The following is a 26,944-nucleotide window of genomic DNA, read 5'->3' as shown; positions in this document are numbered from 1 at the left end:
AAAACAAAAGAAAGGAGATAATATCAGTAAACTACAATATATATGCTCCAAAACCAATATAGCTTATACAAACAAACAGTGGGTTATTGTTTTACAGAAGTTTACAACATCTACAACCACACTCTCCAACTCATGAACCAAATCCTGTCCTGAATCCACAAACCACACTATACGACGACAAAATAACAAACAATCAATTTGTCTGTCGTGTGTGTTCGTGGAATACTAGTGTAGTAGTATCAAAGAATCACACTTTGAGGGTAAAGAAAAATTGTTAAAAAGAAGTGATATATAGACTGATAGATATAGTAAAAAAAATTGTTAAAAATTGTTAAAAACAAGTGATAAAAACAATGAAAATTTTAAAATAACGCTAAAGATTATAGGCTTCAATATATTAAGCATTTACCAAAAATTCAATATTTTCGTAGGAGTTAACACATAGATTTTGAGAAAATTTCAAAAAAATTGACAATATTGTTATAATGGTTAAGTTACATTCTTCACTAACATATGCTGATGTTTAAAGAGGTTTGAAGCCTTTTTTGTCACCGTTTTCCAAGAAAATTGCGATTTTATAGTGGTTATAACACCTATTTAGAGAGTATTAAGAAGTTTTACTAAATTAATTGATAAAATATTAGAAAGATTCCCATGTAACATGAAAGAGAGTTTAAATAACATTGATACAAATTTAGAATGTGATTACAAATTTCAAAATAACGCTAATGATTATAGTCTGCAGTATATAAAGCATTTACCAAAAACTCAATATTTTTATAGGGGTTAAGACATAGATTTTGATTTTTTTTTTTAAATGTGAAAATATTGTTTTAATGCATAGTTTCATCTTTCACTAACATATGATGATGTTCAAAGAGGTTTGGAGCCTTTGTTTTCTCCGTTTTTCAAGAAAATGGCGATTCTACAGGGGTTATTCCACCTATTTAGCGATTATTATGAAGTTTTACTAAATTAATTGATAAAAAATTAGAAAGATTCCCATGTAACATGAAAGAGAGTTTAAAAAACATTGATACAAATCTAGAATGTGGTTACAAATTTTAAAATAATGCTAACGATTATTGGTTGCACTATATAAAGCATTTACCAAAAATTCAATATTTTCGTAAGGGTTAACACATATATTTTGATAAAATTTCAAAAAATTTGACAATATTGTTTTAATGCATAGTTGCATCATTCACTAACATATGATGATGTTCAAAGAGGTTTGAAGCCTTTGGTGTCTCCGTCTTTCAAGAAAATGGCGATTCTACAGTGGTTATTCCACCTATTTAGGGAGTAGTATGAAGTTTTACTAAATTAATTGATAAAAAAATAGAAAGATGCCCATGTACCATGAAAGAGATTTTAAATAACATTGATACAAATTTAGAATGTGGTTACAAATTTTAAAATAACGCTAATGATTTTAGTCTTCAGTATATAAAGCATTTACCAAAAACTCAATATTTTTGTAGGGGTTAACAAATAGGTTTTGAAAAAATTTCAAAAAATTTGAAAATATTGTTTTAATGCATATTTTAATCCTTCACTAACATATGATGATGTTCAAAGAGGTTTGAAGCCTTTGTTTTCTCCGTTTTTCAAGAAAATTACGATTCTACAGTGGTTATTCCACCTAATTAGGGATTATTATGAAGTTTTACTAAATTAATTGATAAAAAAATTAGAAAGATTCCCATGTTAAATGTAACATGAAAGCGAGTTTAAATAACATTGATACAAATTTATAATGTGGTTACAAATTTTAAAACAACGCTAAAGATTACAGGCTTTAGTATATAAAACATTTACCAAAACCTCAATTTTTCGTAGGGGTTAGTTAACACATAGTTTTTGAGAAAAAATTCAAAAAATTGACAATATTGTTTTAATGCATAGTTGCATCCTTCACTAACATATGATGATGTTCAAAGAGGTTTGGAGCCTTTGGTGTCTCCGTTTTTCAAGAAAATTGAGATTCTACAGTGGTTATTCCACCTATTTAGGGAGTAGTACGAAGTTTTACTAAATTAGTTGATAAAAAAATAGAAAGATGCCCATGTACCATGAAAGAGAGTTTAAATAATAGTGATATAAATTTAGAATGTGGCTACAAATTTTAATATAACGCTAATGATTATAGGCTTCAGTATACAAAGCATTTACTAAAAACTCAATATTTTGGTAGGGGTTACACATAGATTTTGAGTAAATTTCAAAAATTTCCAAAATATTGTTTTAATGCATAGTTGCATCCTTCACTAATATATGATGATGTTCAAAGAGGTTTGGAGCATTTCGTGTCTCCGTTTTTCAAGAAAACGGCGATTTTATAGTGATTATTCCACCTATTTAGGGAGTATTATGAAGTTTTACAAAATTAATTGATAAAAAAATAGAAAGATGCACATGTACGATGAAAGAGATTTTAAATAAAATTGATACAAATTTAGAATGTGGTTACAAATTTTAAAAATAACGCTAATGATTTTAGTCTTCAGTATATAAAACATTTACCAAAAAATCAATATTTTCGTAGGGGTTAACACATATATTTTGAAAATTTTCAAAAAATTTGAAAATATTGTTTTAATGCATAGTTTCATCCTTCACTGACATATGATGATGTTCAAAGAGGTTTGGAGCCTTTGTTTTCTCCGTTTTTCAAGAAAATTGCGATTCTACAGTGGTTATTCCATCTATTTAGGGATTATTATGAAGTTTTACTAAATTAATTGATAAAAAAATTATAAAGATTCTCATGTAACATGAAAGAGAGTTTAAATAACATTGATACAAATTTAGAATGTGGTTACAAATTTTAAAATAACGCTAAAGATTATTGGCTGCACTATATAAAACATTTACCAAAAACTCAATATTTTCGTAGGGGTTAAACACGTTGATTTTGATTAAATTTCAAAAAATTTGACAATATTTTTTTAATGCATAGTTGCATCCTTCACTAACATATGATGATGTTCAAAGAGGTTTGGAGCCTTTGTTGTCTCCGTTTTTCAAGAAAATTGCGATTCTACAGCGGTTATTCCACCTATTTAGGGCTTATTATGAAATTTTACTAAATTAATTGATAAAAAATTAGAAAGATGCCTATGTAACATGAAAGAGAGTTTAAAAAACATTGACAAAAAATTTAGAATGTGGTTACAAATTTCAAAATAACGCTAAAGATTATAGGCTTCAATATATTAATCATTTACCAAAAATGTAATATTTTCGTAGGAGTTAACACTTAGATTTTGAGAAAATTTCAAAAAATTGACATTATTGTTTTAATGCATAGTTGCATCTTTCACTAACAATATGATGATGTTCAAAGAGGTTTGAAGTCTTTGTTGTCACCGTTTTCCAAGAAAATGGCGATTCTACAATGGTTATTCAACCTATTTAGGGAGTATTATGAAGGTTTACTAAATTAATTGATAAAAAAATTATAACGATTCCCATATACCATGAAATACAGCTTAACATACATTAATACAAATGTATAATGTGGTTAGAAATTTTTAAATAACTCTAAAAAGTTTAGGATTCACTATATTAAGAATTTACTAAAAATTCAATATTTTCGTAGGAGTTAACACATAGATTTTGAGAAAATTTCATAAAAATTGACAATATTGTTTTAATGCATAGTTGCATCCTTCACTAACATATGATGATGTTCAAAGAGGTTTAGAGCCTTTGTTGTCACCGTTTTCCAAGAAAATGGCGATTTTACAGTGGTTCTAACACCTATTTAGGGAGTATTAAGAAGTTTTACTAAATTAATTGATAAAAAATTAGAAAGATGCCCATGTACCATGAAAGAGAGATTAAATAACATTGATACAAATTTAAAATGTGATTACAAATTTTAAAATAACGCTAATAATTATAGTCTTCAGTATATAAAACATTCACCAAAACCTCAATTTTTTGTAGGGGTTAACACATAGATTTTGAGAAAAATTTCAAAATTTTTGACAATATTGTTTTAATGCATAGTTGCATCATTCACTAACATATGATGATGTTCAAAGAGGTTTGGAGCTTTTGGTGTATCCGTTTATCAAGAAAATGGCGATTCTACAGTGGTTTTTCCACCTATTTAGGGAGTAGTACGAAGTTTAACTAAATTAATTGATAAAAAAATAGAAAGATGCTCATGTACCATGAAAAAGAGTTTAAATAACATTGATATAAATTTAGAATGTGGTTACAAATTTTAATATAACGCTAATGATTATAGCACATTGATTTTGAATAAATTTCAAAAATTTCTAAAATATTTTTTTAATGCATAGTTGCATCCTTCACTAATATATGATGATGTTCAAAGAGGTTTGGAGCCTTTGGTGTCTCCGTTTTTCAAGAAAACGACGATTTTACAGTGGTTATTCCACCTATTTAGGGAGTATTATGAAGTCATACAAAATTAATTGATAAAAAATTAGAAAGATTCTCATGTACCATGAAAGAGAGTTTAAATAATATTGATACAAATTTAGAATGTGATTACAAATGTTATAATAACGCTAATGATTATAGTCTTCAGTATATAAAACATTTACCAAAAACTCAATATTTTCGTAGGGGTTTAACACATATATTTTGAAAAAAATTCAAAAAATTTGAAAATATTGTTTTAATGCATAGTTTCATCCCTCACTAACATATGATGATGTTCAAAGAGGTTTGGAGCCTTTGTTTCCTCTTTTTTTTCTAGAAAGTGGCGATTTTGCAGTGGTTATTCCACCTATTTAGGGATTATTATGAAGTTTTACTAAATTAATTGATAAACAAATTAGAAAAAAACATGAAAGAGAGTTTAAATAACATTGATACAAATTTAGAATGTGGTTACAAATTTTAAATAACGCTAAAGATTATTGGCTGCACTATATAAAGCATTTAACAAAAACTCAATATTTTCGTAGGGGTTAACACATAGATTTTGATAAAATTTTAAAAATTTGACAATATTTTTTTAATGCATAATAGCATCATTCACTAACATACGTTGATGTTCAAAGAGGTTTGAAGCCTTTGTCGTCTCCTTTTTTCAAGAAAATGGCGATTCTACAGTGGTTATTCCACCTATTTAGCGATTATTATGAAGTTTTACTAAATTAATTAATAAAAAATTAGAAAAATGCCTATGTAACATGAAAGAGAGTTTAAAAAACATTGATAAAAAATTTAGAATGTGGTTACAAATTTTAAAATAACGCTAAAGATTATAGGCTTCAATATATTAAGCATTTACCAAAAATTCAATATTTTCGTAGGAGTTAACACATAGATTTTGAAAAAATTTCAAAAAAATTGACAATATTGTTTTAATGCATAGTTGCATTCTTCACTAACATATGATGATGTTCAAAGAGGTTTGGAACCTTTGTTGTCACCGTTTTCCAAGAAAATGACGATTTTACAGTGGTTATAACACCTATTTAGGGAGTATTAAGAAGTTTGACTAAATTAACGGATAAAAAATTAGACAGATGCCCATGTACCATGAAAGAGAGTTTAAATAACATTGATACAAATTTAAAATGTGGTTACAAATTTTAAAATAACGCTAATGATTATAGTCTTCAGTATATAAAGCATTTACCAAAAACTTAATATTTTCGTAGGGGTTTAACACATAGATTTTGAATTTTTTTAAAAAATTTGAAAATATTGTTTTAATGCATAGTTTCATTCTTAACTAACATATGATGATGTTCAAAGAAGTTTGAAGCCTTTGTTTTCTCCGTTTTTCAAGAAAATGGCGATTCTACAGTAGTTATTCCACCTATTTTGGGATTATTATGAAGTTTTACTAAATTAATTGATAAAAATTAGAAAATTCTCATGTAACATGAAAGAGAGTTTAAATAACATTGATACAAATTTAGAATGTAGTTACAAAATTTAAAATAACGCTAAAGATTATTGGCTGCACTATATAAAATATTTACCAAAAACTCAATATTTTCGAAGGGGTTAACACATAGATTTTGATAAAATTTCAAAAAATTTGACAATATTTTTTTAATGCATAATTGCATTCTTCACTAACATATGATGATGTTCAAAGAGGTTTAGAGCTTTTGTTGTCTCTGTTTTTCAAGAAAATGACGATTCTACAGTGGTTATTCCACCTATTTAAAGATTATTATGAAGTTTTACTAAATTAATTGTTAAAAAATTAGAAATATGCCTATCTAATATGAAAGAGAGTTTAAATAACATTGATACTAATTTAGAATGTGGTTACAAATTTTAAAATAACGCTAAAGATTATAGGCTGCAGTATACAAAGTATTTACCAAAAACTCAAATAAATGTTTGTGAATATTTGATACAAATTAACGTGTCATGGGTTTGACTATAGGTAAATATTATGAGTTTTAAAATATGTTCACTTTTCAGAGAAAGATGTGGCTACAAAAATGACACTTCTGTATGTGTGTTTGTAAGCTAAAATTGACAATATGAAAATTAGTTACATTTATTGATACAAAATAGTTCTTTAAATGACCAAAGATATTATACACTAAAGTTTTCAAAACACATAATCAACAAAACCAATTAACAAAATAATATTCCCTCCATTTTTATTTAGCTGACATTTTATAGTTGTATACACAAATTAACAAAATATTTATTTTTTAAAATAAGATATAAATAATTTGTCTAGAAAACCACAATTCAACTAATAACAAAGCAAATTATTAAATATAAATGCTTTAATAACTTAAAACTAATAAATCTTACAATAAAAACTAACGTTATCAGGTTTGAAATGAAAAAAAAACGTCAAATATAGAAAACGGATGAGGAAATAAAGTGAATTTATGACGAACTTCCAAAATTTGATAAAAAAAATTACTATATAAATCATCATGATCATGCACACATCCTCAGCAAATCATCTATTTTCTCACTAAAATAAACAAACAAGAAAAAAAATTGTCTCGAAGTTTTGTATATTCACATGATGGCAGTTCACGTGTCAAAGAGTATTTACTGCGCCTTCATTGTTGTAAATTTATTTACAATGTTGCTTTCAGCACAAGTTTCTGATTCCATCATAACAAAGGAATGTATGAAAAATTGTATCATGAACCAATGCATAAAAGTACCGAAACTAGCTATTCCAGGGATATGTTACACCTCTTGTAAGATAATGTGCGATCCGAAGAAAAATGGACAGTACAACATCAATCAATTCCGTCCTTATCGAAATCCTATACGTAGGTTCTGCGACGCATTCGATATTTGCTTTTGGGAGTGGAAATTATAAACTTTTCCAATGCATATACGTTTTCTATCTAATTTTGCATATTTGATTGATTAATATGTATTTTCCCTCTTTTTTATTATAATAAAAAATATTTAACATGATATAGTTCCTTTCCTAAGTACCAGTTGGAAATTATACTATATCTCCGTTTCATAAGGAATATCACTTTTACATTTTTCACACAGATTAAAATACATTTAAGTTTTTATTAATTACACATATTCAACCAATAGTATTTGAGATAAATAAAAGTATTTATAAAATCAATGCATTTGTAATTAATTTTAAGCTGAAAGTTGCATAAGAATTTTAAAATGACATTTTTTCTGTAGTAAGAAAAAATGTTAAAATGACACTTAATATAAAACAGAGAGAATATAAGTTTTCAAACAGATGTGTGATAATTAAATTTTTTGTTTTAAACACAGTTCATATTTCTTAAATAAAAAAAAACTCAATTCAATAAGTTGTCTTTGAAATTCTACTTTTCACACAAATTTATCTATTTCGATATACCTGACTAAAAATAATTATAAATATTATAGGAAAAAATAATAATTAATTTTATCCCAAGTGAATATTAAAGAAACGAGCTTTACAAAACTGTAGAGATACCTGCACATGTAAGCATAGTAAAAACTTTAGCATATTAATTTTTAATAGCGAGAAATGCGAATAATCACTTCGTAAATAATAATATAGGTAAATTAATTGGGTTTCTAGCAAAGTAGAACCAACTAACTACCCATCGAATTTTATTTTTTTCTCAAGCTTCAACACACAAGATAGAATATTTTTTCCCAAGTTGTAGTGACTAATCACACACAACTTGTATACGCAACAACCGTAGTTCATCATAGCGGTTGCAATCAATTGATATAAGAGTGTTCTTTTTTAGAAATGGAGTTGAAATATTTGTTGAAAAACAAAAGAAAGGAGATAATATCAGTAAACTACAATATATATGCTCCAAAACCAATATAGCTTATACAAACAAACAGTGGGTTATTGTTTTACAGAAGTTTACAACATCTACAACCACACCCTCAACTCATGAACCAAATCCTGTCCTGAATCCACAAACCACACTATACGACGACAAAATAACAAACAATCAATTTGTCTGTCGTGTGTGTTCGTGGAATACTAGTGTAGTAGTATCAAAGAATCACACTTTTGAGGGTAAAGAAAAATTGTTAAAAAGAAGTGATATATAGACTGATAGATAGATCCCAACATGGATGATGAGAACCTTACAAGTTTTTTCTTTCTTCCTGCTGACAAGTGTTGTTTTAGCAGTTTTCCCCGTTAGCTATCCCTCGGCGTTTTTATGTCGTTATCATCCGTTGCAGCAGCTGTTTTTCGGACGAACTGGCCACGGACACGAGGTCGTTGTTCCGCTAGTTTTTTCCGGCTTTGGTATCGCACCTGAGTAAAATAACAAACCACTTTTTATCTATCACCCACTAAGGCAACAATTGACAATATTTCAAATGCAATGGATTTATATCTTTAAGTTTCTGTCAGCGTTAGTATATGTTATACTGTGTATCTTAAATTATGAATATAATACATAACACACAAGTATGTAACAATCAAATTACCTTCTTTCTGAAGCACCTCTCCTTTCTCTTCTGACGGAACTTTGTCAAAGCAGCTTCTCTTTGAGAGATCTTATTCTCATCTGCCACATTCCCACTTCCACTTCCACTTCCACTACCATCACCACTCCCGCTTTTGCCAGCACCATTTTCACTTCCCATGTTCAATCCTCCAGCATTCATGCCATTACTGCTTCCATATGGGTCATTGCTTCCATGACCACTACCAGACCCGCTTCCATTCACACTGTAATTCACAGTGTTGTTGTTGTTACCTTCAACCGTCTCATTGTATACATTTGACGATCCATATTGTGGTGGTAACTTCCGCTCAGGAACGTGAACAAGATTATGAGAGGAGTGATGATGATCACACGGTAGAGGCTGAAACAATGAACGCTTTGCTGATGAAGATCCTGCCGGGCTTACTTTCGGAGCTCCCGGCTTTGTGAAAGCGTTGTTCACAGTTGTGGAACTCATTTCCACGTTATTGCTACCGACGCGGGAGTGATGATTGCTAGGGAGACTCTCGTTCATGTTTGAGTGACAATCACATGCCGCTTCAGTCCTTTTGTTAAGATCTTGGCAATTATTATCATGACGAGAATTGCTTCCCAAGTTCCCGCCAGAAAGCTTACTGTTGTTTAAGGCTGGATTATACCTGTTCAAGTCCAACAATATAACATTATAACCGTTATATATAAAAACAGAAATTTTAATTTTTTTTTTTTCATGATTCTACATAAGTACCTTGAGAAAGCTGAACCCTCTGAACGCCTCAGCACATTGCGGTCATCTCTAACTATCGTCTCATCATCTTTAGCTCCTCTATGCCTCTTTGAACTATGTTCAACGTGCATTGGCTCTTCGGGGTTTTTAATGGCAGCTTCATTGGTGTCTACAGTTTTACAGTGTGTGTTAGGCGCCTCATGCTCTCTGTTATCTTGAAGGTGGCTAGAAATAGCTTTGAAGCCTGAGCCTCCATCTTCATGCATTTGTTTACTTGAACGGCTTTCACTATTGAGGTCCAAAGGTCCTTTTCCAACGCCAGTGCTTTTGGTTAAGGGTTCATCTTTTGGCTCCAGTGTCAGATCACAATTTCCATGAATACTAATCTCCAAGTCTCTACCCATTGTGATATCTTCTGCAAAAATTATTAAAAAAAATTTATTCAATAACATATTTTAAAGTTTGTGATAAAGAAGAGTATGGAAGAAACTGAGAGATCACAGTTTCCTTTATTTACCAAATTTTTCATCTTGCTCTTGAGTCTCCTTCTCAGCAGGTGCTGCGATCAAGTGATTACCGGGAACCTCGGGGTTGGAATGTACCACTTGTGCGCAAGTGCTATCAACTCGATCCCATGGAGATACCGCTCGTGGACTGTCATCATCAACCTCCACAGCTTTTTTCGTCCAAGAGCTCTGAAGAAAATATATATATATCAAAAACAAATCTAGATTTTACAAATAAAACTTCAGAATTGGCTAACATCATTTAATTCTACAATTGGTTAGTTAAGCTCTTCTACCATTCACGGGGAAGGCAACTTATCAGATAATATATTAGATTATTGATATTGCACATTTTTCTAACCTGAGCACCACTGCCATCACTACTTCCATCACTAGCATTCAGGCCATCGCTCTCATTTTCATTCTCACCACTGCGTCCTGAATCGTTGTCAGATTTTATAACATTCTTTGATTTCACAGACTTTTGAGTTTGATGAGTTCCGCTTTCACTTCCACTGCCGCTAGACTGTGAACAACAAACAAGGAAATCAATAATTTGACAATGACTTCATCACATCAAACAGATGAAACAACTCCCAACAGTGTTTCAAATATGAGCAAAGCACGTACACTCTGACATCTTCTCCAAACATGTTGCCAAAGGATTTTAAGCTCGTTTTTTCTTATGGGCTTAACGAGAAAGTCAACTGCTCCTTTTGATAAGCACTTAAAGACCAGCCCCATTGAGTCATGAGATGACATCACTGCAACAACAAATCTCACAGGGGAATGTAGTTAAAAAGCATCACAGGGGAAGTGATTGATGTACAACGACAAGAGATAAAGAACTCACTAATGACAGGGATGTTCCGACGGGATTTGTGATTCAGAATCTTGCATAAGAGGCCAATACCAGATAAGTAAGGCATGACTACCTCCGTCAACACAATATCAATATGATTGTTTAGATCTTCCAACACCTTCCAAGCTTGTACACCATTAGCTACCTCAACAACTGCCATGAAATTAAAAAAAAAAAGTTACTTCTAATTATCAATTAACGGATGCAAATATAGACACATAGGCTTCAAAAGTTACCTTCATAGCTACAATTACGAAGAAGCGCGGTAACGATATAACGAGTACAGTCATCATTCTCCACCAGCAACACTCTTATGGTTCTCACATGAAGAAACCTTTCCCAACAAACAGTGGCCGGTGTTTGCTGCGAAATTGGAATTTGCAGTCCACCTGAGCCCACTGCACTCCCGTTTCTCACATCCATAACGATTCCATTAGCTTTATCTTCTCCACTAAGCCTCTCTTTCGTCTCAACGGGCTTCTGATCAGTGACTGGGTAACGCGAACCCTCACCCTCCTCATTAACATTCATCACACCAGCTCTGCTTCCCTGTGTTTCAAAATGAGATCAAAATATTAAAACGCTTCTCCTCACCACTCTAAGAACAAACCTGAATCCCTAATTTTGATAAACGCAAAAAGCTAACTAAACAAAGATTTGATTACTGCAAAATCATCAAAACCTAAAAACTGAATCTCGATTCTCGACCTAATCACATCAAACAAAATCATCTGAATTCCAAATCTTACAGTAATCAAATTCTCCAGCGAAGAATCGAGTTCTACCTTTGCAAATCAGCAATACGGATCCACCACAAGCAGCTAACGATTGGGAAAGAGAAACATGGAATCAATAATTAAAAAAGGAAAGCAAATACACAAAGAGAATCTGAGCTTCTCTCTGCTTACAGAAAGAACAAATTACACAAAGAGAGTGAGCCAATTTGATTTATCTCCCAGAGAGTGGTTATCGGAGACGACCATAAGCCACGGAGTTTTTTTTTTCCCGGAGATGGATAGATATTAGAAAGTTTTGTCGCGGAACCAAAAAAAAAAAAAGAAATGAAAATTGAAATATCTGACGTGGATAAAACTAGAGGTCCCGAACGTCCGATAAGACCCACGTCTGATCGGATATTTCCACATCACGTATTCGCAGGGATTGCTGACGTGGAGCATATCAAAAACACTCGTTCCGGTCGCTAGTGGCGGATCTTAGATCTTTTTGGGTTGACACGTCGCGTAGTGGGTGGGGAACGCCAAGTTTAATCTCATCTGGACCGTCGATTTGATTCTGGCCAAAGAGGCTGCCGTTTAAAGATTTTGTAGATGTACTAATATTGGGCTTAAGATATGGGCCGTAATATAAGGACAAAATAAAAATTAACCGTCGACAGCTGCGTTCGAACCTGCGCGGGCGAAGCCCAATAGATTTCAAGTCTATCTCCTTAACCACTCGAACATATCGACTTCTTGTTGTTTCTCCCTCACTGGATAGATCACTAATCGTTTCTATTTATCGCTTATATAGACCTAGAATAAGCCTTTCACTCACTAGAAACGTTGACCTAGTGTAATATTTTCCCGCCATCGTTAGTACCAGAACTCTCTCAGCCGCCGCATCTCCGTCACCGTCATGGCGGATAAGAAGAAGCGAAAGCGAGCTAAAGATTCCCAAGAGGAGGATCTTCCTTTCAAAAGCATCCTCGAATCAGACGAAGCTATCCTGAAACTTCTCAAATCCTACATCTCCACTTCTCTAACCGCCGCGGGAAGTAGCGGTGCCTCCTCCTCGTCTTCATCGAAACCGCTAACTCTAGCCGACCTCTCCCTCTCATCCTCCTGCCGTGAAGTTGCGGATCTCTCCCTCTCCTCCGTCCAGACGGAAATAGAGACAGTCATCGTTCAGATCGCCCGTTCTATCCTCGCGGGAGATGGATTCTCCTTCAGCGTTCCCTCGCGCGCCGCATCTAACCAGCTCTATGTCCCCGAGCTTGACCGTATTGTGCTTAAAGACAAATCTACCCTCCGTCCCTTTGCGTCAGTATCTTCCGTCAGGAAAACTACAATCACCACGCGGATCCTCGCCCTTATCCACCAACTCTGCCTCAGGAACATCCACGTCACCAAGCGTGATCTCTTCTACACTGACGTTAAGCTTTTCCAGGTAAAGTTTCTAACTTTCAGTTTTACTCTCATATTTGATAATAAAGATTGTCACTTTTTTATTCTGTGTAGTTGAACAAAGTAGTTTCAGTTTGGAATATTTTGAAAATTTGCAATCTTGATGAATTTCAGGACCAGACACAGAGCGATGCTGTGTTGGACGATGTGTCGTGTATGCTCGGCTGCACAAGGTCAAGCCTCAATGTAATTGCAGCAGAGAAAGGTGTGGTGGTGGGAAGGCTCATATTCAGTGACAACGGAGACATGATCGACTGCACAAAGATGGGGATGGGTGGGAAAGCAATTCCACCGAACATCGATCGAGTTGGAGACATGCAGAGTGATGCTATGTTCATACTCTTAGTTGAGAAAGATGCAGCTTACATAAGGTTAGCTGAAGACAGATTCTACAACCGGTTCCCCTGCATCATCGTCACTGCAAAAGGCCAGCCCGATGTAGCCACAAGGCTGTTCTTGAGGAAGATGAAAATGGAGCTCAAGCTTCCGGTGCTCGCCTTGGTGGATAGTGATCCTTACGGGTTGAAGATTCTGTCGGTTTATGGATGCGGGTCGAAGAACATGTCTTACGATAGTGCAAACTTGACTACACCTGATATTAAGTGGCTTGGGATCAGGCCAAGTGATTTGGACAAGTACAAGATACCTGAGCAGTGTAGGTTGCCGATGACAGAGCAGGATATCAAGACCGGGAAGGATATGCTAGAGGAGGATTTCGTGAAGAAGAATCCCGGGTGGGTCGAAGAACTTAACCTGATGGTGAAGACAAAGCAGAAGGCTGAGATTCAGGCGTTGAGTTCTTTTGGTTTCCAGTATTTATCAGAAGTTTACTTGCCCCTGAAACTGCAGCAGCAGGATTGGCTCTGATCTTCAGGTTGCTGTTCTTATTGAGTTACTGATCAGTTAGAGACCAACAAGTTTTCTGATATGAGTTATTGCAATTTAAATTGTGTTGTATGGGTTTACACAGAACTGGGAAGATATTTGTAAGCTGCTTTATTCTGAATGTACACAGATATTTGCATCAAGATATTCTGCAATCTTTCCTCATTATTTTTCTCCAATTTAGTTTGAAATTTGCATAGAATACAAAGATGATTAGTTACGTACCAGTCAGGATCAGCTACTTTTTGCGCTGCAGCCATTTATGCAGGGACGCCTTCGTCACCATCAACCTCTCCAGAATTGCAGGCCTCCTCGTAGTGGACATACCGACAATCGACTTGGTATTCTCTGAAGTATGTTCTGTATTTTGGTCTGCATCATCCACAAATCTTGCATCCTGTGTTATATCTAGCACACGTCTTTGTCCAGCAGGAAGAACCACCAGAGACAATTCATCTTTCAGGAGCTTTACTAGCGCATCTTTTACAGCAACCTCTTGCTTCCCTGGATCGGTATTTGCTTCACCGGTTCCTAGGATGATCACCAAATCATCTTTCACAACATCACCTGCAAGAGGGAGTTTCAGTTAGTTACAATAGTGCATGTGATACTTGTATGATCCAATTTGTAGTGGTTAGTGAGTCAAAACAGTAAATGCAAGAGAGAGGATGTATTGGTTTATGTGTATTGATTCTTTACCTCGCGTATAGTCTTCCTTGATCATTCGCAAAACTGCTAGAACAACAAGTCGAGCCTCAACCTGTTAATGGATGAATAAGTTTGACATGAGCATAAATGCTTCAGGAGTTGAATTGATAGGAGTATAAGCACATAAAATACTTCCGTGCCTCGTTGATTGCATCATTAGCTTACCTTGGTAAGTCCTTGAAGGTCAACTGCAAGGTGTCCGGATGTTCTCTCTTGCAAGTGTGAAGCTACTTTTTCAATGAGTAGACTAACAGGTCTCCCAAAGTCAGTACCTTCCTGGTCGCTTGCTTTGTTTTGGCTTTGGCTGTTTTCCTGAATGACTCCTTCGCACCACTCCTCAATAAGTTCCTTAAGAAAGTGATCGTTAGGTTTATACCTGCAGTATAGTGGTTTTGCTTGTGAGAAAAGAGGAACGTCTCTTCACTTGTATGAAGATACAAAACGATCAAACGAGAAATAGAAGTATATTATAAAACTTGATTGCACTTTACCCTGCTTTTCGCATGTCCTGATATATGGCTAAGCATTGCCTCACTTCAAGTAAAGAACCATATTTGCTTCGTGCTTTGAGAAGCGTATAATAGGTCACCTGAGAAACAAATTTCTGGTATCAGAAATGGTGAAACAACTGAGAAACTGCTTACCCTGTCCTAGCTAAATGCAGTCCGTATTAGCTACAAGACTTTATTTACTTAATTTCGGTCTGCTGCTAAGGTGGCGTAAACAGTCAAATCATTTTGCTGAAGAATTAATATACAGCAAATAAGAGAACAAAAAGCAATAAAGCCATCCGACAAGGAGAGTTACCCAGTTTGGCTTTATCTGATATCTCCTCATCTCCTCGAACAAAGAAAATGCCAACTTTAAACTTTTATTTTCCGCGCATATCTACAAGACAACATGTTGACTCTTTACACCTCTGAGTTGAGCAATAACTAAGAACAAGGGAGAAATGTCAGCACTACTAAGATAGAGAATAAACCTTGATAGCTGTTGTGTAGGCAACAACATCAGGTCTGGTTCCATCTGAATGCATAGTTCTCAGAATCTGTGCTGGAAGAAGAATTTCTGTTAGGGAACTTATAACATTTCTGCATATAACAATTTCAAAAAATATCAAGAGAAGAGTTGACTCACCCGTACAGCACCTTCTACATCTCCTGAACCTCCACATATGTCAATCAAAGTCGACCATGTTATTTGATTGCGTGCAAGACCTAGGCTCTTCATCTCGTCCATCAATTCTTTTCCTCTATAGTAATCGGTACCACAAGCTTTCAAGAGTATATTATATGTCGCTGTTGTTGGCTTGAAGAAAAATCTATTTGAAGCTTGGATATAAGGTGAAGAATTGCTTTTCAGCAAAGACCTTGTACCATGATGGTTCAAGTTATTTGGGTTTGAAATGCCACCTTTACTACTTATATCATCTGCATAGAAGGCTTCCTTTGTGGAGCTTCCCTTCCAAGATTGAAAAAGACGAAAGGCTCGGTCATACTGGCAAGCTTCAACGCAAGCATGCAGTAGGATGTTGAAACATTGAGAATTGGGCTCACAACCAGATGCAAGCATTTCTTCAAATAGGTGATTTGCCTGCTCCACTAAACCTGCGTTGGCACATGCGCTGATTAACGACGACCATGTATGAGTATTTGGGGTTACACCAACAGATTGCATATCCTCTTTGACTTTTAGAGCCATTTTCCACATCTTTGCATCTGCGAAAACCTGATCTCGAGGCATTACTTAGAGACTCAAGGGAAAGAAAAGAAAAAAAAATGGTAGCCTTAGTTTAACAAACATGCTAATATTATACCTTTATGATAGTACAATATGTAAAGGCGTCCAACTTCAAAAGTCCAGAGGATTCCATTCGCTTTGCTTCTTTGTATATGTCCTGGGCGAGATCAACCCGTCCAGCCAGGCAACATGTTTTCAGTAGTATGTTGTAGGATGTCATGTCAGCTGTAACATTAAGTTTCTGCGCATGACATGTAGAGTTTGAAGGTCAGTCAATACTCACTCCTAAATCTGAAACAGTTCACCCACTAATATCTAGAAGCAACATCAAAATAGCACCTACCAAGTCAAAAAACTACCTAGGAAAGTTCACCTACTCCATATCTTTTCACTTAAATTACATAGTGCTATAAAGAACATAGTGCTATTAAGAGAGAAAGAAGAACACACCTGCATATTCTTGTATACTTTTAGTGTGTACCCAAGATCATGGGAATTAACATTCATTAGACTGTTCATAACATAAATATTTGGCTTAATGTCTTCTTTCAGAAGATCCTGCCACAAGAATTTGAGTTAATTTCAATTCTCAATAACAGGATGGCAGACAAAAGTGAATTTCACCCAATAAAAAAGATTCAGAACGCATGCACTTCTGTATTTGCACCTCAATGGTCCACTAAAGAGAATTACCTCATATATGTACCTCGATTTGACATAATCACCACACAGGCCACAAACATCTATCATAGTGCGGTATATATACATGTTAGGAGCATCTAAAATCTGTTTGCAGGCTTCATATGCTGTCATTACAGAGACCATATCTCCTTTCTTCCCAAAACCAAGAATAATTCTACAAAGCAATATCTCTGTATGCGGCAAAAGACATGCGTATCTGCATTGCATATTCATCAAAAATTCAAAATCATTAGCACACACACTCTATTCATCATCCTTATGATTAATGGCTCAGCAAAAAAATAAGAATCAACAGTAGAACAGTTACATTCTGCATTTCAGAACCATAAAATTAAATAATTCTAAGAGGAGACAACAAAACAAGCCTTACCTAAGAGCTAACTGGGGATTGGAAATGTCAACACAAACCTTGATGACATCAAACGGATCCACCAGGTCTTTGATTTTGAATCTGAAACCTGTAAATATCAATCAGCCGAGGTTCAAAGTCTGTTTCAACAGCAACAATGTAACAGCAAGATTGATATATTTATATAGTATATATACCGGCAAGTATCTCCATCAAGTCAATAGCTTTCTCAACTTGCACAGAGTTAGCCATTGCGCGAAATTGCTTCCTCATCAGCTTCACAGACGAGTCATCATTGACGAGGTCCAACGGAGCAATCCCAACCTTCTCAATTCTCTTCAGAGTGTAAACCACGCTCTCAACCTTCCCTTGTCGAAGATTCAATGCAATCCCTTTCGATAAGAGCTGCGAATCAATCATCGAAGCGAATCGTGCCGCATTGGCTCCGGACTCTGCAGCCAAGGTCTCGGCGATGAGAGCTACGTCTTGGATACGGCCGTCCTCGGCGAGCTTCGAGGCGAAATCGGCGTAATACTCTACGGAGCCGTCTGGAGTCCATGTTACGGCGTCGGGGAAGTGATTTGAGAGATGATTCGCCGAGGAAAGTGAAGGCAGTGGCAGTTGCTTGGTGAGAGAAGAAGTGTATTTAGTTTTACGGTTGTGCTCCGGTGCGGTGGCGTAGCGGCGACGGTGGTGGTGGTGGTGAGGATTGGTTATGACGGAGGAGGAGGGTAAGACGATGACAAGGTCTCTCATTCCTCGCCAACGGTTGAGATCATCATCATCAATCACTCTGGCTCACTCTCTCTGCTTTTTATTTTCTCAAATTTTTTTAATTCGATTTTGGATTGGATTTGAGAGGCTGTTCTTACGACTACTGAACCGGACCGGGTTTGTGGTGGTACAGTACACCGGTTTGACATTTAATTTTTAATAAATGAAAAAGAAAAATGGATGGCCTCAAATTCGAAGCGAACCGTCTCCACATATTTATCACCAACTTCTTGCCCGCCATGTGGATAATCCTCATCTCTCTCTCTCTAAACGATCGCTATCTTGAGAAGAATAACCGATGACTTCGTCGCTTTCAAGCAATCCGGTGATCGCTGAAGAAAGACCGACGGAAACGTCTACAGATCTGACGGTGAATTCATTATCGACGGAAGCTCCGGAGAAGAAGGTGAGGAAAGCTTACACCATCACCAAGTCTAGAGAGAGTTGGACTGAAGGAGAGCACGATAAGTTTCTCGAAGCTCTTCAATTGTAAAACCTCTTTTCTCTCTTCTCCGACCATGGATTTGGTTTGCTGATTTTGTGTAGTCATTAGTTCTAATTGTAGCTGAATTTTCTTAAATTTGTTTCATTTCTTCTTAGTATGTGATTAATACACTAATAAGACAGGGGTTAGTATTGTAAAATGGGCTTTTGCAGAAGCTACTTTGTCTTTTATTCAGACACTTTGTTGCTGATACTACTTACCTGTCTCTGGCAATTTTCTTTCGACCTTAGGTTTGATCGTGACTGGAAAAAGATTGAAGATTTTGTTGGTTCAAAGACAGTTATTCAGGTTTGATATCAGCTGCTTTGGACTCTGGTGTATATATTATACATTGGCACTTAACCTTCTTGTTTTGCTACAGATCAGGAGCCATGCCCAAAAATACTTTTTGAAGGTCGAGAAAAACGGGACCTTAGCACACGTGCCACCCCCTAGGCCTAAACGCAAAGCCGCTCATCCATATCCTCAGAAGGCATCTAAGAATGGTTAGTTCTATTATTACTAAAATTGACTTGGGTGGAGATATGAAGTTATATACTCAATCTTAACTAAACTCAATTGTTTGCAGCTCAAATGTCGCTTCATGTCTCCATGTCCTTTCCTACTCAAATAAATAATGTTCCTGGATATACTTCATGGGATGATGATACCTCTGCATTGCTTAACATAGCCGTAAGCGAGGTTATTCTACCAAAAGATGAACTTACTACTCTTTGTGGAGGAGAAGGCAAGCACTCTCATCTACACTCTTTTTTTTTTTTTTGCTTGGCCGTCGAGTTGCTCCACATGGTGAAGGTTCATATGCTAAATATGTTACTTGTTTCAGATGTTATTGAATCGAATGGCTCAACAAGTGAGGGTAGTCCTTCAGCATCTTGTATAGCAAGCTCAAGCAGAACAGTATCAGATTCCAAGACGGCGAATCAAGCTCCCTCAATGCACGGTAATTATTCAAACAATTCCGGAACTGCTTCTGAGTTATTATTTTATGGTAGACATTGTTGTAATTGGTTGTTTTTTGGCAGGTCTTCCTGATTTTGCTGAAGTTTATAACTTCATTGGGAGTGTCTTCGATCCTGACAGCAAAGGCCGCATGAAAAAGCTCAAGGAAATGGATCCTATTAATTTCGAAACTGTGAGTTAGAACCTGCTTGATTGCCTTTTTAAGTTAAATGATGTGTGTGACAGTGATACATTCATCATTTAAGCGTGTCTTGAACTCTGCGTTCTCCTTGAGTACCCTTCACTAATGGCAGTATGCCTTGCAGGTTCTGCTATTGATGAGAAACCTCACAGTGAACTTGTCAAACCCGGACTTCGAACCTGCTGTAAGTGTTACGTTGATCATAGCTTCCATGCTCGTTGGAAATAAGTCTATTTCTATCTTGGTTTGTGTTTAGAATTTTAATGATTAAGATGAGGATTGATTGCTTTGTGAGATATATATTACACACATGAACTGCTGACTTCTGGATTGATGTTCTTGCAAGAGAAGTAATTTAACCTTGAAATAGTCTGAATACTCTGATGCTGCAGGGGAAGGTCCTGAACAATTAAGCTCTTAGCGGGGGTAGTGCGGGACCTCTGGTCAAGAACCAAACAAGTGATATATCTTCTTGGGGAACTTCTTGCTCACAACAACTGTCTATCAGCTATCAAGTAAGTGTCGTTTTGATCTCGCCCCTCTGCTGCCTATAATCCTCATCTCATTTCTCTTAAGGAGCTTACCAGTTGTCTATCTAATCTCTCTGCATTCGGTGGATTGTGTCAGATGCTGCTTGCGGTTGTTGTCTGAGGAGAACATAACTGACCAAGAGGGGAATATGGCAGTTTTGGTCAGAACCAGTTCGGTGAATGGTAGATCTCTATATATTTATCAATGTGTGTGTATGTAGTAAAAAAAAATGATATCTATTTATTTGTTCATGCGTTTTGAAATCTGTAGTCACGATTGTATTTTTTTTTGGTCATACACACATATACTGAAACCAAAGGCAATGTATCCAAACTATTGCATTATATCTGTACCCAGCTTCTCTTTCTGAAAACTCGGTTAACGGTAACCATAAAAGGATCGCATTGGTATGGGCCGAGAGGGTCTTTATGGGCCGCAAGGGTCTTTTAAACCCTCTGTCCTGGCACGAAGGTTTGAAAGTTTGGGTGTTTTCGCAACTGATCACAACCGTCGATCTTATATACTAAAGGAAGTTCTTCGATGTACTCTCCCTAGATTGTTCTCTAACTTTCGCCGGCGGCGAGGATGCTACAGCATCAGATCGGTCAATCTCCGGCGAGACTAGGGCTGACAGGCCCTGGCTCTCCTTCCGTGCAAAATCTAACGCCTTCTCGTCATGGCCATCCAACCTCCTCCTCATCCTCCCAATCTCACCACCAACAACAACAGATCCAACAACCACCTCCTAACCTACCACCTTCCTCCTCCGTAGCCGCAGCCTCATCCTCTTCCTCGGCGCCTGTTTCCTCCTCCGCTTTGCTATCACTCCTTCCGCCGCTCCCCCGAGCGCAGGCTCTTCTCCAGCAGATGGCGGTTTTATCATCCAAACTCTTCGACGTCTCTCCCAATCGCGCGCTCTGGCTCTCCGCCTTTCGCGGCTCCCTCCCTTCGTTCCTCACCTCGTCGCACTCGCTCCCGCCGCCTCCGCCGCTTGAAATCCCTAATCCTTCGTCAACCAAGGAGATCCTCTCTCAGTTCAATTCCCTCCAGACGCAGCTCTTCGAAGCCGTCACGGAGCTTCAGGAGATCCTCGATCTCCAGGACGCGAAGCAGAAGCTCGCGCGTGAGATCAAATCAAAAGATTCGTCTCTCCTCGCCTTCGCCAACAAGCTCAAGGAAGCTGAACGTGTTCTCGATATGCTCGTCGACGATTACTCCGATTACCGCAAGCCAAAACGAACCAAAACTGAAGACGAAGAGAATGACAATGAGTCTTCCACAACAGTTTCTTCTCAGCTCAAGCTTAAGGACATCTTAGCCTACGCTCACAAGATTAGCTACACAACATTCGCTCCTCCTGAGTTCGGCGCAGGGCAAGCGCCTCTCCGTGGCGCATTGCCACCAGCTCCACAAGACGAGCAAATGAGAGCTTCTCAGCTCTACGCCTTCGCTGATCTCGACATCGGTCTACCGAAAACCGTGGAGAACATTGAGAAGAAGGTAGAAGCTCTCATGGAGCCGCCACCACCTCCTCCAGATCTGTCTGCGATTCAGGGCCTGCTTCCACCGAACATCGCAGTTCCCTCGGGATGGAAACCGGGAATGCCGGTGGAACTGCCGAAAGATTGGCGTTTGCCGGCTCCGCCTCCTGGATGGAAACCAGGAGACCCTGTCGTGTTACCGCCTGAGTTGGTTCCCGCGCCTAGAGCACAGGAGCAGCAACAAGTGCGGCCTCCTCAGGGACTTCACAGGCCGCCTGATGTCATACATGTCCGAGAAGTTCAGCTTGACATTATGGAGGATGATAGCAGTGAATACAGCAGCGAGGAGAGTTCAGACGACGAGGAATAATCAAACACTATGATTCTCGATATAAAGGTAATGGTTATCCTATGTTACTGATAGTTCTTTGATTAAAGTTTGCGCGACTAATGTAAAATGTTCTACTTGCTAAGTCTCTAGAGGCTTTTCGCACCAAAACATGGATTCCAATTCTGTTTACAAAAGAGTTGTTGCATCTTGTTCTAGAGTCAGCCAAGTCTTTGGCGTGTTTCTAATAGATCTTGTTTCAAAATATCACAAGTGAAAATGGGGAACTTAGAAATTAAAATGTTTTGTAGCAGAAGTTCAGAATGTTCAGCAGATTAAATGCACACATACGCTATCAGAGGCAAAGATTACATATAAAACTAAATAGTATTCTCTTATTCCAAATTTATTCAGACTAATATATCAGCCCTTTTACCCTCGATTTCAAGGATTATACATTTCCAAACTAATTAATACTATAAAACTATTCAGTATTGTATTAAAATCTCCAGTTTTCCAACTCGTTCAATAGCCCAGTAAAATTTGAGGAAAGGCCCAAGAAATTAGGCTTTTATTATATTTGGGCCTATGGGCTTTTCAGACAATAGATTTTCAGACAACAGATACATCAACCATTTACTATATATATATTTCCCCAAAAACCCTAACGCACAGCCTCGATCCCAAATCCTCATTTCCCTCCAAAAACAATGGCAGCCGCCGCCGCCGCACGCCCTCTAGTCTCCGTCCAAGGACTCGACGGTGACATGTCCACCGACCAATCCACCACAGTCTGCTTGCCCGACGTCATGACAGCCCCCGTGAGGCCCGACATCGTCAGCTTCGTCCACGCCCAAATCTCCAACAACAGCCGCCAGCCTTACGCCGTCTCCAAAAAAGCCGGTCACCAGACCTCCGCCGAGTCCTGGGGAACCGGACGCGCCGTCTCCCGTATCCCTCGTGTTCCCGGCGGCGGAACTCACCGCGCCGGTCAAGCAGCCTTCGGAAACATGTGTCGTGGTGGTCGGATGTTCGCTCCGACTAAGATCTGGAGACGCTGGCACCGTCGCGTCAACGTCAACATGAAGAGGCACGCGATCGTCTCCGCCATTGCGGCTACAGCTGTTCCCTCTCTAGTGATGGCTCGTGGTCACAAGATCGAGAACGTCCCCGAGATGCCTCTCGTTGTTAGCGATTCAGCTGAGGCTGTTGAGAAGACCTCCGCTGCGATCAAGGTTTTGAAGCAGATCGGTGCTTACGATGACGCCGAGAAGGCTAAGGACAGTATCGGGATTAGGTCTGGTGTAGGTAAGATGAGGAACCGTCGTTACATTTGTCGGAAAGGTCCTCTTGTTGTTTTCGGAACCGAGGGAGCTAAGATTGTGAAAGCGTTTAGGAACATTACTGGTGTTGAGCTTTGTCACGTGGAGAGGCTTAACTTGTTGAAGCTAGCTCCTGGTGGTCACCTTGGGAGGTTTGTGATTTGGACTAAGTCTGCTTTTGAGAAGCTTGAGTCTATCTACGGCTCGTTTGAGAAGCCGTCTGAGAAGAAGAAGGGTTATGTGTTGCCTCGTGCGAAGATGGTGAATGCTGATTTGGCTAGGATTATTAACTCTGATGAGGTTCAGAGCGTGGTGAAGCCGATTAAGAAGGATGCGAAGAGGGCTGTGATGAAGAAGAATCCTTTGAAGAATCTTAATGTGATGCTTAAGTTGAATCCGTATGCTAAGACCGCGAAGAGGATGTCTTTGTTGGCTGAAGCACAAAGGGTTAAGTCTAAGAAGGAGAAGTTGGAGAAGAAGAGGAAACCCGTCACTAAGGTAAACTCAACGCTCTCCTTTCTCTATACCTTTTTTCACGTATACGAATTGTCAGTCATTTCTAATGGATTATATCATTTTGTGCTAAGTAATCTATACTATGTTGGTACTAATCTTGTTGAACTCATATGCGTTGTAAATAAGCTGTGTTGTTTATATGTGATTTTGTTGTTTGAAATTGTTGTTTGATTGATGAAGCTTGGTTCTGGAGGGAAGCTCATGTTCTTTTCTGAACATTTCATAGTCTCGTTTCCCTTTAGGAATGTCATAAGGTGTTGTGAATTAGAATCGCAAAGCCGTCTCATTTATTTAACCATTTTGCTGTATTCTTTTTCTCTAGGAGGAGGCACAGGCTATTAAAGCTGCAGGCAAGGCGTGGTACCAGACTATGATCTCTGACAGTGATTACACCGAATTTGATAACTTCACCAAGTGGCTCGGAGCCAGTCAGTAGTTGTATCGTGTTTAGGCAAAGATTTTGGTTGTCGCTTTATGATATTCATTTGTGTTGGATTTAATCTCTGGAGTTGTTATGTCTTTTAATTTAAAGAGTATGAACATGTTTTAAACTCGGTTCAATTATTAGTTCTTTTGCTTCTTTTTTCCCCCTAAAATTCGCAATTTTATAAACCAACTAGTGGTATTCCGGGGTTCGTATGTTTTGTTTTTACGTGAATTTACAATTCATTTTATGGTCTTAGTAAAAGAAGTATGTTCACAGAAATGAAAATGAAAATACGTCGAAAGAAAATGATCTTATGCTTATCGCAGGATATGCTTTTCGTGTCATATATATAATTATATTATTGTATATTTTCATTATGTGTATATTAGCATTTTCAAGAGAAGTGTATAACAACGTTTATGGTTTTTAAGAATGTTAGGGTGTAGAAGGATTATGTATACGAAAACTAATTATGTTTGATTTCGTTGTTTGTGTTTATATTAATAGGTTGCTACGTATAACATATTATATAGGTTAGATGTGGTTTACGTGTATTCTAGTTGTATGTTTTTAAGCCATGATTGACTGGCTAGTTGTGGTTTTTTATATTTTGGACTCTCAAAGCTGATTATGTGGTTGACATGATTATTGTTTGTACGATGGAATTGAGTTTAGATGATTGCATTTAGTAACAGTTTATCTGTATGCTGAATATGTTATTGAAAAGATGAGTTAAATAACAGAAGTGTAACGTAAAATAAGTAGGTGTTATTAAAGAAGAAATGTATTTTTAGACGATCACTGTTTGAAATACGTATTTTAATTTTTGTTGTCATTTACTTTTTTGTTTGTTTATAATCTTATTTTTTAGCATTCCAATCAAATTGATTTGTTCATAGAATCATAGAGTTCATAATTAACAAATTGATGTTGCATTTCTTATAAAAAGTAATGGAAACTCAAACACCGTCTTTAATGGGATCAACAAAGCAAAACTATTAAAAATTGAAACCATTGGAATGGAAAATTGAGAAGAACGGAAATGGATCCATAAATGGAGGCTGTTCTTATAAAGGGTTAACTGTCTCCAAGAATTTATCTATTTGCTTGTAATATAAACAATCACTGCATCTACTTTCAAGATCATTGAACTTGCAACTTCTTGGTGGCATTATAAAGATCCTATTAGTTCCCTTTGTCTTGTTCTTCATAGTAGGGACATTGCGTAAGGAACGTTTGATTTTCTATCATATAGATATCCTTATATTGTTTCATTTGTAATTATCGCAATTCATTAGTATTGTGTTTATTTGATTACCAGAAAGACAACCTCATATGTGATTGATTATTTCCTATATATTCAAGTAAAAATAGAGTAGTTTGTATTTTTGCTTAAACCATTTTTATTTGACTTATCTAAAATACGTTTATACTTTTATCTTCATGTAAATTTTATCGTGTTTGTTTCTGAAGATGTTAGTATTATCAAAGTTTTGATTTAACACGTTGTTTTCTTTATTCATTCAGTAATGAAGCTGGATGTGTTTTTAGTATTTGATAGGATGTAATAGCCTTAAAATTGTGCTTGGTATCACACATTTCTTTTGCAATTGTTCTACAGTTTTTATGCACTTAGCACAAGTTTATTGTTTTATTTTTTTCTTGCTTATTTTTCCTACTATTTTTTAACTCTTGGTTTTGATTATATACAAATTCTTGATTGCGGTCTTCCAAGAGTTTGTTTTTAATTTCCATTATCTTAAATGTTGCCACCATAAGAAACAGAAAATTCCAAAAGATCCACTACTTTCCTTTTAAACTCTGGCCCCGCTTGGTTAGATTTAACGTGGAAAAGCATTATCATAAATAATATTTGATTTTATGAGTTTTTCCTATGTATTATTGGAAGTTATATATTTTAGGTTATATTGTGAATTTTTATTATATTATTTAGTTCGAATAATTTTATTTTTTTTTGTCCTTTACATGTTGGGAATTTTTATTTTTCTAAGTGTTTCTTTTTATTTTAAATTTTGTTTATCCATCATTTTTTCTTATTAATTTCTGTAAACTTCAGTTTGGTGACTAAAAATAGAAAAAAAAAGTTATGTAAGATTCACTATTTTTTATTTTTGCTGTCTTTGGTTTGATAAACGTTAAAAACAATATCATAAATGGATTTCCCTTTTAAATCTTTTTGATTTTCTCTATGTATGCTTGAAATTTATATATGAAAATGATATGATGTATTTTCACAATTATTAATCGTTGACTAATTTTAAAATTTCAAGCTATATTGTGCACTTTCACTATATGTTTTATCGTTTCATTTGTATATTTTCTAT

At 36.3% G+C, this 26,944-nt stretch overlaps 6 protein-coding genes and 1 non-coding gene across 10 annotated transcripts; 4 read left to right on the top strand and 3 right to left on the bottom strand.

Moving 5' to 3' along the window:
• Window positions 1–8,246: 8,246 nt before the first annotated feature.
• Window positions 8,247–12,035, bottom strand: LOC106317211 (two-component response regulator-like APRR7). 3 transcript variants are annotated; one of them, XM_013755061.1, is made up of 9 exons: window positions 11,929–12,035; window positions 11,241–11,553; window positions 10,996–11,157; window positions 10,773–10,906; window positions 10,504–10,668; window positions 10,154–10,331; window positions 9,658–10,051; window positions 8,911–9,568; window positions 8,247–8,734 (listed from the first exon to the last, which is right to left on the bottom strand). In XM_013755061.1, exons 2-9 carry the CDS (start codon window positions 11,533–11,535, stop codon window positions 8,615–8,617), a joined length of 2,106 nt encoding a protein of 701 aa, XP_013610515.1. In that variant the 5' UTR covers window positions 11,536–11,553; window positions 11,929–12,035; the 3' UTR covers window positions 8,247–8,614. The 3 variants fall into 3 exon arrangements, with proteins under 3 accessions (XP_013610515.1, XP_013610513.1, XP_013610514.1); XM_013755059.1 differs by having other exon boundaries at window positions 11,790–12,030; XM_013755060.1 differs by lacking the exon at window positions 11,929–12,035 and adding an exon at window positions 11,754–11,773.
• A 356-nt stretch (window positions 12,036–12,391) lies between these two features.
• TRNAS-UGA lies at window positions 12,392–12,473 on the bottom strand. The gene has a single exon. It is a non-coding gene; the product is annotated as a tRNA-Ser (tRNA).
• Window positions 12,474–12,500: 27 nt separating this feature from the next.
• On the top strand, window positions 12,501–14,215 carry LOC106317212 (DNA topoisomerase 6 subunit A). Its single transcript, XM_013755062.1, has 2 exons — window positions 12,501–13,170; window positions 13,302–14,215. The coding sequence occupies exons 1-2, from the start codon at window positions 12,640–12,642 to the stop codon at window positions 14,052–14,054; spliced, it is 1,284 nt and encodes a 427-aa protein (XP_013610516.1). The 5' UTR covers window positions 12,501–12,639; the 3' UTR covers window positions 14,055–14,215.
• LOC106317210 (pentatricopeptide repeat-containing protein At5g02830, chloroplastic) lies at window positions 14,161–18,327 on the bottom strand. Its single transcript, XM_013755058.1, has 12 exons — window positions 17,769–18,327; window positions 17,593–17,680; window positions 17,214–17,418; window positions 16,971–17,078; window positions 16,597–16,761; window positions 15,918–16,508; window positions 15,763–15,828; window positions 15,588–15,668; window positions 15,272–15,369; window positions 14,946–15,156; window positions 14,772–14,832; window positions 14,161–14,639 (listed from the first exon to the last, which is right to left on the bottom strand). Exons 1-12 carry the CDS (start codon window positions 18,325–18,327, stop codon window positions 14,311–14,313), a joined length of 2,562 nt encoding a protein of 853 aa, XP_013610512.1. The 3' UTR covers window positions 14,161–14,310.
• Window positions 18,328–18,552: 225 nt separating this feature from the next.
• LOC106317213 (protein REVEILLE 4) lies at window positions 18,553–20,858 on the top strand. 2 transcript variants are annotated; one of them, XM_013755064.1, is made up of 9 exons: window positions 18,553–18,834; window positions 19,081–19,138; window positions 19,212–19,335; window positions 19,419–19,577; window positions 19,677–19,793; window positions 19,876–19,985; window positions 20,119–20,178; window positions 20,387–20,509; window positions 20,622–20,858. In XM_013755064.1, the coding sequence occupies exons 1-8, from the start codon at window positions 18,644–18,646 to the stop codon at window positions 20,405–20,407; spliced, it is 840 nt and encodes a 279-aa protein (XP_013610518.1). In that variant the 5' UTR covers window positions 18,553–18,643; the 3' UTR covers window positions 20,408–20,509; window positions 20,622–20,858. The 2 variants fall into 2 exon arrangements, with proteins under 2 accessions (XP_013610518.1, XP_013610517.1); XM_013755063.1 differs by having other exon boundaries at window positions 20,365–20,509.
• A 148-nt stretch (window positions 20,859–21,006) lies between these two features.
• Window positions 21,007–22,635, top strand: LOC106318249 (mediator of RNA polymerase II transcription subunit 4). Its single transcript, XM_013756147.1, has one exon. It carries the CDS (start codon window positions 21,111–21,113, stop codon window positions 22,374–22,376), a length of 1,266 nt encoding a protein of 421 aa, XP_013611601.1. The 5' UTR covers window positions 21,007–21,110; the 3' UTR covers window positions 22,377–22,635.
• A 358-nt stretch (window positions 22,636–22,993) lies between these two features.
• LOC106318250 (60S ribosomal protein L4-2) lies at window positions 22,994–24,754 on the top strand. The gene is made up of 2 exons (XM_013756148.1): window positions 22,994–24,154; window positions 24,495–24,754. The coding sequence occupies exons 1-2, from the start codon at window positions 23,045–23,047 to the stop codon at window positions 24,606–24,608; spliced, it is 1,224 nt and encodes a 407-aa protein (XP_013611602.1). The 5' UTR covers window positions 22,994–23,044; the 3' UTR covers window positions 24,609–24,754.
• Window positions 24,755–26,944: the final 2,190 nt, after the last annotated feature.

This window comes from Brassica oleracea, chromosome C9 (genome assembly GCF_000695525.1).
Source record: "Brassica oleracea var. oleracea cultivar TO1000 chromosome C9, BOL, whole genome shotgun sequence".
In the NCBI taxonomy this organism is placed as follows: Eukaryota; Viridiplantae; Streptophyta; class Magnoliopsida; order Brassicales; family Brassicaceae; genus Brassica; species Brassica oleracea.
The sequence above is the reverse complement of the archived record's forward strand: the minus strand, read 5'-3'. Positions and strand labels throughout refer to the sequence as shown.